The sequence below is a fragment of the Nanorana parkeri genome, unplaced genomic scaffold (assembly GCF_000935625.1).
Source record: "Nanorana parkeri isolate BGI_ZX_2015 unplaced genomic scaffold, ASM93562v1 scaffold296, whole genome shotgun sequence".
NCBI classification, from domain to species: Eukaryota; Metazoa; Chordata; class Amphibia; order Anura; family Dicroglossidae; genus Nanorana; species Nanorana parkeri.
The window spans coordinates 942,409-954,677 of NW_017306564.1; the positions used below are offsets into that span (position 1 = coordinate 942,409).

Here is a 12,269-nt window from a genome sequence, read left to right on the forward strand (position 1 = left end):
ATTGAAAAGACTTATTATGAATATTTTATATTCCATTTTTTTTTTAATAGAACAATGGATGATTGCATTCATCTTGTGTGCTGTGGTCTTTATGATCTTTTGTGTGGTGTTGTTCTCACCATGCCCGATGTCATGGTCCTAGATGTTTTCAATGAAATTATTCAACCAGATGTACTTATTGTATTGGTCAATCATCCATCTCCTCTCATTCAACAAGGCGTCTTAAAAGTAAGTGTAAATGGCTTTAAAATGTATCCTTTTTTTAAAAAACAAAGTTAGAGCATGCTTATATCTACAGACTATGATGGAACAGTTTTGTCAGATGTTTTAAGTAGTGGATCTTGGGCAGGATAAATCTTAGGAACCAGGTAAATAGTTAATCCAGAAAATGAGTTTGAGTACCTTACCTTGAGATTTTTTTGTGCTATAATCAGTAAAACATGCATCATGAATAGTGCTGTTATCCACTGCACCAATTTCAGGAATGCTTTACGTAAATCTGTTGGCAAGGCATTTCATCTTAGTACATTTGCGCCTTGTGTGGTGGATTTGCTAGTGCACCAATTAACATTACATGTTGCTATTTGATCCTTTTTAAGGCTCAGGCCTAGGTTTGTTAATGTCATCCTAACATATTGTATGGCTCAACGGTACAATAACAAACATTTAACACATTGCCATTTACTAGTCTTCAGTTGTAGTGGCTGTATCTTTTCTTTTTTTTTTCAGTTTGGGGGATTTACCTCTCCCCTTCTATGACGTTGACAGCAATGTTCTCAGAGCCGCCTGTGTATTCCACATTTAAAGAGTATTCTCATATTACAATCTAGGGATTCCCCTTCCCCTGTGAAAACATAGTTCAAGTCCATGAGGTACTTAATGTGGATTGGCAACATTTGGACAAAAAATGTCCCTCCAAAATACTTTGCACAGCAATGTTCCCTTGAAGAAATTATCCTTGAAAAATAGGTGGTGCTAGAGGTAAACGTGGCTTTCTTTTGCTTTAAAAGAGAATTAAAGCCAAGCTTTTTTTTGTTTTTAGTCTTCTTTTGGGTCACAGGAGTACATTTAGTAATGTACTCCTGTGACCCAAAGTCAGCATCTAGCGGGACACTGCCCGCTATTTGCTGATGGCACAAAACCATGCTGCAGCTGAGAAAGATCCCGACTGTATTGTTAGAAGCCACCCCGCTGCCTGAATGACAACGCTCTAGAGCGGGAGAGGGTAATCCCAACAGGGAGCGGTGACTGACAGTCACCGCTTCCTGCAGGGAGAAGAACGTGAGCAGACGAATCAGCTGTGTTGCACGCTGGCTCTTCAGTATTGGGAAGAGTACGTTTTACTCTCTAAATACTTCTCCGTTAATAAATCCTTGACCGATCCAGTGGCAAATGTCCTGGTCATTAGAGATAAGGTAGATAAGCCCCTGCAAACCTTGTTCAAGGCCTCCTTTGCCCTTATTGGACCTACCCTGCAACCAGCAGTTGCTTCTATGGAAGCATGTCAGACTCTGGACTGGACTAAATGCATGGCTCTGCAATCCAAGTTTTATTATTGTGGACTCTGCGGCCCTCAGGTGCTTGGATCGTCTGCCGGTGGCTTTTCACCTCTGTGTGGACAAATTGGCTAATGCCTTGCGTAAGCTTTCTAGGCTGGGTCTGCTGCCTGTGCAGATGTGCATAGGCTGCTGTCGTTTTGTATTAATCGGCAGAACCGGCTTGCAAGAAAAGCCTGGAGAGGATACCTTTCACTGGAGGATTTGGACACCTTTAAGAAAAAGATTATGTTGGGGGGGGGGGGGTTAAGTGCACTCAATTAAATAGCAAGGGGAAACGTGAGGTTTCTCCTGATAAGTCTTCCTTGACTTTGGCTAGTAAGGGTTCTTTTCATCCCTTCCAGGCTTCCGAAGCAAAATCTGGCTCCTTGTTTAAACATAAGCCCTCAAACCTTAAGCCTTCCAAACCTTCCAATGTGTAATCCTCACAATGAAGGGATGCCCCCACTTTCTCCATTGGGGGGACGTCTGTTGGCCTGTGCGTCTGTCTGGAGTTGAGATAACCAGCATATGTGGGTACACTTAATAGTCTCCCAGGGTTACAAGCTGAAGCTTTTATCCTACCCCCCTTCTTGATTTATGCACCCTTTCCCCCCCAAAGCCTATCTAGGCTCTGCAGTTGGCTTTGCAGCAATTGCTGACATCAGAAGTCATCATTCCTGTCCAACAGAAGAGTTCTGAAGAATTTTACTCCAATTTGTTAATTGTTCTAAAAGCGAAAGAAAGCGTTTGTCCCTAAAGTCTCCGAAGTTTATGTGGAACCGCATTGAATTGGCACGATCAGTCATCGCTTCTCTTCAGCAGGAAGACTTTCTTGCTTTGGTGGACTTCAAGGATGGCTACCTACATGTGCCAATCTTCCCTCCACATCACCACTTGTGCATTTTGCCTTCGGGAAAGTGCACTTTCAATTCATGGTACTTATCTTTGGCCTTTCTATGGCCCTATGGGTGTTAACAATTGTGTTATCCCCTGTTCTTGCACTTTTGTGCTCTCAGGTTGTCCATGTTGTGGTATACTTGGATGGCCTGTTGCTGAAGGCCCACTCTAAACAGACTCTGAGGTTAGATATCCACAGGACACTTCAAACACTGCAGTGTTTTAGGTGGAAAATCAACCCCCAGAAGTCAAATCTGGATCCCACTTACCATCTAGAATACTTCGGTCTTCTCCTGAACATGAACCATGCCCTGGTGTTTCTGTCTCAGGTGAAAGTTCTATCTCAGCGTTTTCAGGTGTGGACTCTACAGGCCAGGAACTAGCCATGGGTGAGGTTCTACATGGGAGTCCTGAGTCTGATGATGGCCATCTTTGAGGCAGTATTGGACGCTTAGTTCCACTCCAGATCGATGCCACTAAGCATTCTAGTTACATGGGACAAACCGATTTACTCTCTGGATTGCCCCATGGGTTTGTTGACCAAGGCAAGGATCTCGCCAACTTGGTGGATCTCCGACCCTGCACTGAAGGTAGGGCAGTCTTTGTACTGCAGTGGATGGTACGGATGACAGCTATCAGCCTGTTGGGCTGGGAAGGTGATTTCGGGACCTGGACTGTACAGCTGACTGTACGGTGACAGAATACAGACTATCCATCTGGAGCTGAGAGTGATTTAACTCACCATGCAGCACTGGACCTGTCACCTTCAAGGGCAACTCACAAGGGTCTAATCAACAACACCATGGCCGTAGTGTATCATCAAAAGTCAACGAGGAGCTAGAAGTCACTTGGCACAAAGAGAAAGGGTCCTGATCATGATCTGGACAGAACTTCGTATTTCAGCCCTGACCACTATTCACATTCCAGGAGTGGAAAATCGGCAGGCCGACTTTTTTACTCGTGAGCGGGGAATGGCCTCCCACCCAGAAGTGTTTCTGAAACGTTGCTGCCACTGAGGAATGTGTATCTCCTGGTGTCCAGACTCAACAACAAACTGTACAGGTTTGTTTCCCCACCCAGGGATTAACGTGCATTCATGGTTGATGCACGGATGGCTCCGGGGGATCATTCCTCTCATTTATGCCTTTCCTCGACTACTTTGCAAGATTAAGGCAGAGAGCTTTCCAGTGATCCTTGTGGATCCCAACTAGACCAATAGAGTATGGTACTCTTCCTTTGGATGCTGGCAGACTCCGCATGGTTGCTTGCTGACTGTCTGGACCTTCTGGCTCAAGGCTCGGCACTCAGTCCTGCTTCTCGGTCGATGGCTTTGATGGTTTGGCTGTTGAAGTCCAGGTCCTGAGGGATGGAGCTCTGCCTGAGTTTTTCCTACACTCTCGCATGGTGTACCATCACACCTGGAGGGCTTACTTTGCCAGGGTTATGTGAACACTTGGCCACCAGTAAGTACAAAATATCGGTGTTGGCCATCCTTTTTCAACAGCCACGGGCCTCTCTCCTTGGTAAGGGTCTCTCTCCTTGGTAAGGGTCTTTATACAGAGTGTCACTCATATGGCTCTTCCTAGATGTCCTACGGTGATGCTGTGGGATCTCGGTCTGATAATTTTACTCCTCGAGGAGAGTCTTGGAGCTGGCTACACTATCATGCAAGTAACTGTTCCTTGTTCTTTACAAGTACAAGGTCTTTTAAGGCTTAAGGATTCCCTTTTGCCTAAGGTGGGGTCCTCATTTCATCTTAATCAGGACATCATCACCTTCTTTTTGTCCTGCTCTGAAACATCACAGGGAGGTTTCCATACAACTGCATGGATGTGCTTCAAACCATCCGAATTTATGTATCAGCTACAGGTTCATTCCGAAAATCTAATTGTCTGTCTTTTTTTCATTCCTGAAGCATCAAGCAGGAGGCTCCCTGCATCTTGTTCCATCATTTTGTGGTGCATTAGACAGGTCATTGTGCATGCATGCAGTGGAAATGTGGAAAAGGAGAGGGGGAGCTGTATGTTCAAATAAGTATATCAGTAAACAAATATCAAAACTGTGCTCGCATGTATTGACGTACAGCTGCAGCTCATCCACCCACTCCTGGGTTATCAAATAGCAGTAATAGCACACCTAGAGGTGTGCTTTTAATTACAAAATTATATCCATACAATTCAGCACTCATTGGAAATATCAGACCTGCATTTCTTAATGTCTATCAATGCTTGTTTTACAGGCCCCCATCCATTAGTTCCTAAGGTAATCACCACCAGTAACAACGGTCTTGTGCTGATCTTCCTCCTCCTAGCTGTTTGATCACTCCCAATCTATACATCAGCACAAGCATATGGAAAAGCAACCTCATTTTACCTGGAACTTTCCACTCCCTTCTTATCCCCACTCCCTTCTTAAAGCCACCTCCACCACCTCAGATTTGATACACAGTCACGGAGTAAAAAATAAAACTGTTGTCATGCAAACTCCTGTTTATTAAGACAATGTAAAAACCAATGACAAACACCAGCTTCAGCGTGACTGATGAGTTTTGTCAATTTATCAGTGGTAAAAATCAGAACAGCCTAGAGTGACAACACTGCCTCTTCATAGATACAGTACAGTGAGTGAGTGCTGCCATCCTAGGACAGAATGTGCGTTACTGGCATGTAAATACAAACAAAAAAGAAGCCTTAAAAAGAAAACTAATGCAGCTACCATATCTAAGGATTGGTCAACTACAATATTTAACATTTTTGATTAGTTTAAGTTGAAATTTCTGATCATGTGTAGGGAATGGAATTTAGCAAGATGGCCACAAGCGCCCATACAGTGACATCAACCATTTCAGCAATTCCTTATCTCAACATACTTGATTAATTTAAATGAATCTACTTCCTTCTGACCCTGGGCCCCACTCCTCCAGATGTTTGTCTGCACTTTTAACTATGGCTAAGAATCCTTAAGTGGTGCTTCCCCTTTGGCTTTGGGCCCCATCTTTATGGTTGGAGGATTGCACACTGACTAAGACCAGACTATGTGGAAGCCTCCTTTGCTCCCCTATTGCCTCCGGCATAGACGATATATGGCACCAGGCTATTGAATGGAGGTGACAACACTATATACTTTATGCTCCTCCTGAAGACACTATAGAGATCTACTAAGCTTTAAAAAGTCTGATGAAGCAGATTGAAATCTGTGAACCCATCATTTATCTGTATAGTGCCACAATAAGCCTCCTTTGTATATTAAATACTCACGTGCATGGCTGGAGGATCACCCCCAGTACCTCGGTCTCTGACACTCTGTAAAACCAAGTGGGCGGCGGTGCCTATTGCTTGTTTATTTCTTTGAAATGTCTGGAGTGCAGTTTTTAACAGTTCCATTGTATTGGATATTTTTACATCCTTTGTTGTGTAATAAAATTTGGATATTTTTTAGGGCTGTGGAAATTAAAGATTAATTTCTCGATTAATCGTTAAACTTTTATGATCGATTAAAATTATTTTGATCGCTAATGAAAACACTCACCTCTCCGTCGGCTTCCGGGAGTCCAGTTGACGATCCGGTGACGTCACGGACGTCGACGTCACCGGTCTCCTCCCCCCTTCCCCATGTGGCTCCGTCGGCTAATGAAGGGAAGGGGGGGAGGAGTCCGGTGACGTCTATGTCCGTGACGGCTAACGAATGGAAGGGGGAGGAGTCCGGTGACATCTTGTCCGTGACGTCACCGGACTCCTCCCCCCTTCGTTAGCTGACGGAGCCACTTTGGCCGGTGAGTTTGCCCAAGAGACTTTCTGCACGAGCGCCAGCCAAGGCATTGGTCTATACACATACAGCACAGCAATGAAGTAATAAAATGAACTAGGATCACACTAATCCAGCATGTTATTATTCTGAGTTGCCCCACTCAAACGGCAGCCATATTGAGTGGGGCACGTGAGATTAATAACGTGCTGGATTAGTGTGATCCTAGTTCATTTTATTACTTCATTGCTGTGCTGTATGTGTATAGGCCAATGTAGTTGGATCTGTATGTGCGTTAGAATTAATCGATTTAAAAAAATTTCTATTAATCGAAAAACACGAAAATTTTAATCATCACCAGCCCTAATATTTTTGTATATTTGCTATTTTTATGAATATTTATGTCCTACACCTTAAAAGTCCATTATGGTTACTTACTCTAGTAGGTTGGTACAATTGATTTCAAATTTAATCTATTTTTAATCTGTAGCCTGTTAGTTGCTATTTTAGGTGTACAGCAATATAAGTGAATCGCCTGATTCAGAATCAGGTGGTAGAATAATATTTTAATATAAAAAATATATTGAGTTCTCCACTGTAACAATTTGTAGACCATTCTATGATTTCGAGCTATGAAACTATTAGGGATGCATAATACTGTTTTCCTGTATAGAGTACCGATAAGAACACCAGCTTCACTTGCCGAGGCAGAAAGCCAGGAGGCAGGTCATTACATGCCGCCCGGTTTCCTAATTGGTTAGAAAGCCAGGCTGCCTACCAGCAAGTGAAGCTAGCATCCTAGCCAATCAGGAAGCCGGGGTGACACGTCATGACCAGCCCTCCGGCTTCCTGATAGGCTAGGATGCTAGCTTCACTTGTTCCTATGCATCCTTCACTTGTTCCTATGCAGCCGAGAGATGGGTCATTAGGTGCTACCCGGCTTCCTGATTGGTTAGGAAGCCAAGCTACCTAGAAACAAGTGAAGCTGGCTTCCTAGCTTTAAGGAAGCCAGGAGGTGGGCCATAACCCACTGCCTGGCTTCCTGATTGGAAAGGAAGCCGGCTCCATGCTCTCTCTGCACTGCCGGTCAGAGGGAGATCTCCCCCTAACCGGAAAGTTCCAGTATCTAGGTAAGTATCAGAGCATTTGGGGAAGTATGAGTACTCGCCCAAATACTCAGTATCTACACCGCTACTAGTATCGGCATTGGTGCATCCCTAGGAACTATATACAGTAAATGCCTGCATGGTCTTATGTTGATGGTTTATAGCGGAAAACCTAAGGGATGCTGTTTTACGAATGTAGTTAAACACATTTTTTTACTTGGCACAGTGGACAATTACACAGGAGCAACTTTTGTGCAATGTAAATGTTGGTTAATTCTCAAATCAGTCAGCAACAGTACTTCAGTTTACTGCCCATGATTCACATACATTTTCTAAACCTAATGTTTAAATATTTTAGGTAATTTAACTAAAGCTCCTTTTTTTTCTGGACTACATTTAGACCTTTTTTATAATGAAAAAAAAAAAAATATTAGTGATGCACCGAAATGAAATCTTTAGACCAACATTTTTAAAAAAATGTCCGGCTGAAACTGAAAATGGCTTTTTTTTCCCTCGACCTTTTTAACATTTTTAAAATATTTTTTAACTTTACTTTTGGGGGAGTATCAAGGGTCTAAACAGACCACTGATATTTCCCTTTTAAAATAGAAAAAGCGATTAGGTCCTAAATTTCTTTTTCTACAGCCCGTTATGAATAAACAGGAACTCTATACTGAGTGCTCCTGTCCATTCCTAAACTGTGGAGATAGTACCCTTACGATATCCACAATCATGAATGGACATGACGTGACATAGAGCACTTTCTATTCATTCATAACTGGGGACATAGCATACTATGTTCTTAGGTATTTACAAACACTTCTTGTAACCCCATCTCCATCCTGACTGCTCTGCCTATCACAGGAGGCCGAGTGGGGCGTTATGGAAGGAGAGCTTAACTTCCTATGACAGTTGACTGCTCACTCCTCCCCGCTCTCCATTCTGACTCGCCTGCCACAGAAGGTCACCTGTGACAGCTTCTCTTCTCCCCGCTGGGTGCCGGTCTGTGTCCCCTGGAGGAGAGAGGCTAGGGATGCACTGAATTTTCAGCCACATTTTCGGACGTTTTGGTACCATCTGCATTTTGCCCATAGCACCATTTTCGGCCGAAATTTCCGTGCATCCCTAATATATACTATATATAAATATATATATATATATATATAGCAATAATGTGTATTTGTTTCAAACCTTCCTTTTACATTTATCTAGCTTTTGAATTCATATTTTCATCGAGTATCCAAGGAGTACAAAGAGGCATTTTTAAAGAAAAGTGGTTTTACATTGCTAGCCAACCAGCTCTATTTGCACCAGGGGAGTCAAAGGGTAATAGAGTGCCTCTTGGAGATGTTCTTCGGACGACACATCCGGCTTGATGAGGAGTACGTTTTTCTATTTATTTATTTTGCTTGTTTAGAGATCTATGGCTTAATAGTATTGGCAACATGGTGCCTTTAACACCTTCCTGCTATATTGGCTAGAAATGTCCTGTTTCTCCTATAGATAGTCTTGTGGATTCCCACAAGAGCCAGGCTGGTCACAGATCAGCACTTATCCCTCAGAAGCATTTAAAGAATGTAGGTCAAGAGATAGATCTGCATTTTGGATACATTAACATTTAACTGATCTTGTACGCTTCAAGTGTTACTGATGCACTACATTTGCCTCCCTTATATACAGATGAACACATACATTTTGATATTTATCTTAAAACAAAGTCTGAATTATAATATTCTTTCATTATAGTGGGTTTTAAGATGTAGTTGTATGTGGGGCTATATCCCTGTTTAGGGCAGTTTCTATCCAGAATGTATCTACTTGAAATTGTATTCTCTCATATTAGTGTATGTTCTCTCCTATAGACTTGCATTTTGAGGGAGAAGCAGTAAAACACAGTCACTGTGTACCTCTACTAAGCAGGAAGCTGCAGGTGTAATAAGCTGTATGACTGCCCTCACATACAGAGTACATTTTTACAAACTTTCCTTAGAAGCAGGTTTTTGAAACATCAACATGCTTTGAAAAGACGATTTACATAAAGCCATTTGCTTTTTCACATATGGCTAAAATCATCCCCTAGAATGTTTATTTGTATATTCTTTTAGAGCCATTAAGTTATGGACCCTGTCACCTAAAGTAAATAATATTGTTTCATATGCTAATGTAAAGGCTTGTTTACACCATGTCTGGACCAGAATGTTTTTTTGTCTGCAACTGAAATGCTTCCCAGTCTATTCCTGTGGTATTTCTAGGCTCTGTTCACACCTGTGCAGAAAATACTGCATGCACTATTTTTTTCTGGTCTGGAATGCATCTAAAACACATGCAAGTGCACTGCAACGTGTTTGCAGAAACGCATCCAATTCTGGTACAGACATGGTGTGAACAAGCCATAATAGTTCTTTTTGTAATTATTATTGCCCCTTCTGGGCAATGATTTTATTCACAAACTGCAGTGCTACAAGCAGGGGGAAACTCGAAGAATCTAACACTGTGGATGTTTTGGATTTTTCATTTTTCCAGATGCCTACTGCTGATCATCTCCCTACCACTATGTCATTGGCAGCTGCTCCCAAAGACAGCCTCAGAATATGTAAACAAACAGTGTTAAAGTTGTGAACGTCAACATTGTTTGTTTACATTCCCTAAAGCTAGGTACTCACTAGCTACAGATAGGTGTTCAGTTTTCAGGGTGAACAAAAAAAATCTAATGGGTTCCCACATCCATGGTAAACAGCATGGATGGAGGATTCTTCCACTGCAGCTATTGTATTTTGACAGTTTGCCCCACCGGCTGTCAAAATAGTTGAACAGTGCCGGCATCTGATATGATGCAGGTGCGGTTTGGCTGACCGTTTTCTACCCAGCTCCTTAAATTTTCCAATCAATCAGTCATGTGGCGGCAGACAGGTTCACCCACTGAGCAAAATCTCATCCAGTTCATCAAAAACCAGCTGAAATTTTCTCAGTGTGTAGCCAGCTTTGAACTGTATTCGAGATCTGTTCTCCTGCACACAGCTCTGAAAATGAGGTGACTCAAAAAGAGATTTTGAATATTTTAATACACTATATGTGTACTTTATCCCATATATTAGTTATTGTATAATGTATTACAAACCAAAACCTAGCAAATGAAAATTAGAAGTAAGTCAACCAACAAACCCGACTTGATACACATGTTAACAAAGTTTAGTGTTAACAGGGTTAACATTGGGTGGGGCATGGAATTTATGGTACAGGGAGATGGGGGGGGCGCTGTCATATCATGAAGATGCCCAGAAGTGTTTTCTTCTCATCTTTCCCCTGCTTACAATTCTGAAGTCTGTAAATAAAATAATGCAACAAAATTATAGATCAAGCAAATATAGAAGCTCATACTATGCCTTGAAAATGTACTTGTCCTCTAAAATATTATCCTATATTTAGAAGCAGTATCTATTTAACTACTAGAGACAGGATACTTTTTTATATATTCTTTTATATACTTTAGTTAATGTAGCCTTTTTTCAAACTGTATTTTATTTCCCATTCTATGTTACCTGTTTAATTCTGAATAGATTTGAAGTAGAAGACATACGAAATGTGGGCGTTTTCCAAAAGTGGTGCATCATCCCTATTCTTGGATTGATTGAGAATTCCTTACACAATGCCACCTTGTTGCACAACTCATTTTGCATTTTGCTTCAGATCCTTCACTCCTGTTCAAAAGTAGCTGATATGCTTCTTGACAGTGGTCTTCTGTATGCTTTGTGCAACACACTGGTAACGTTATGTGCTATCGAAACAAGGTATGTTTAAACTGTGTTCTGCATGTGTGTGTATAATGATGCCTAAAAGTATAATAAATACAAATGGGAGGTTTGAAAATAAAACTGATGTATGTATAGCCAAAAGCAGTTTTGGAAAGAGTAAGGAAGGGTTAAATCCTGTCAATTTTTCTGTAGGCTATGTCTTGTTAGGGAGATTTCCCTTTACTTGCTGTCCTGTAGATGCAACAAGAAGTAATAGGACAGCTCTGAATTTCTGATGTGATTAGCAGGTATTTCTGCACCTATTAGGCCTGATTTGCACCTATGCGATTTATCGTGCAGATTTAGCCACAGAAAATTGGGAGAACACAGATTCACGTTCAAGTCAACGGAGGCTGATCATACCTTTGCATTGCATTGGCGGGCGATTTCGCTTGTCACGCAAAAAGGTGCAGGAGCAATTTTCGACACTTCTCTGCAGATGGAACCGTGCAATTTTGATCTCGCAAAAAAAAAAAAACATAGTGGAAAAGAGCACAAAAATGCAATAACTTGGGTGTCGGCAGATTTAACAAAACATTTCCAAGGGTATTTTTTTTTGTTTAACCACTTGCTGACCTGGTGTTTAGACCCCCCCCCCCTTCCTGGCCAGGCAATTTTTCAGTATTCAGAGCTGCGGTACTTTTACTGACGTTTATTCCGTCACGCAACGCTGTACTGAAATGAATTTTATACAATTTTTTGGGGACAGATAGAGCTTTCTTTTGGTGGTATTTAATCACCACTTTATTTTTTACTATATTTCGGGAAAATTCCTGAAAATTTTAGTTTTTTTACATTATGTTAGGAAACATTTATTATCAGGGCCGGCCTTAGGTCTTTAGGCGCCCTGTGCGAGAAAGCTTTACAGCGCCCCTCAGTGACCACACCCCTCAGTGGCCACACCCTTTAGTGACCACACCCCTAGTAACCACACCCATTTATTACCCATATTTTTGGTAAAATATAAAAAGCGGGGTCACGTCGGGTAAATAGACACCAAACATGTCATGCTTTAAAATTGCGCGCACCCGCGAAATCGAAAAAACCTACCATGCCCAAAATTGACCATAGGTGACGCTTTAAAAGCTTTTACCGCTCATCAGTTTATTGTTATCAGTGATTGATAGCCCTACAATTATTGCTCTCATTCCGACGGTGATATGTAACTTGTGCGGCGTAATGGGCGAAATCGT

The 12,269-nt window shown here is 41.8% G+C and overlaps 1 protein-coding gene across 1 annotated transcript in view; it reads left to right on the forward strand.

Annotated features, from left to right (window-relative positions):
* The window catches only part of LYST (lysosomal trafficking regulator), a 214,811-nt gene that overhangs the window by 121,514 nt on the left and 81,028 nt on the right, over positions 1–12,269 (forward strand). The window contains exons 22-24 of the mRNA XM_018557714.1: positions 51–228; positions 8,498–8,667; positions 10,843–11,073. Of these exons, the coding sequence (XP_018413216.1) occupies positions 51–228; positions 8,498–8,667; positions 10,843–11,073 (579 nt within the window). The remainder of the gene's footprint in view (positions 1–50; positions 229–8,497; positions 8,668–10,842; positions 11,074–12,269) is intronic.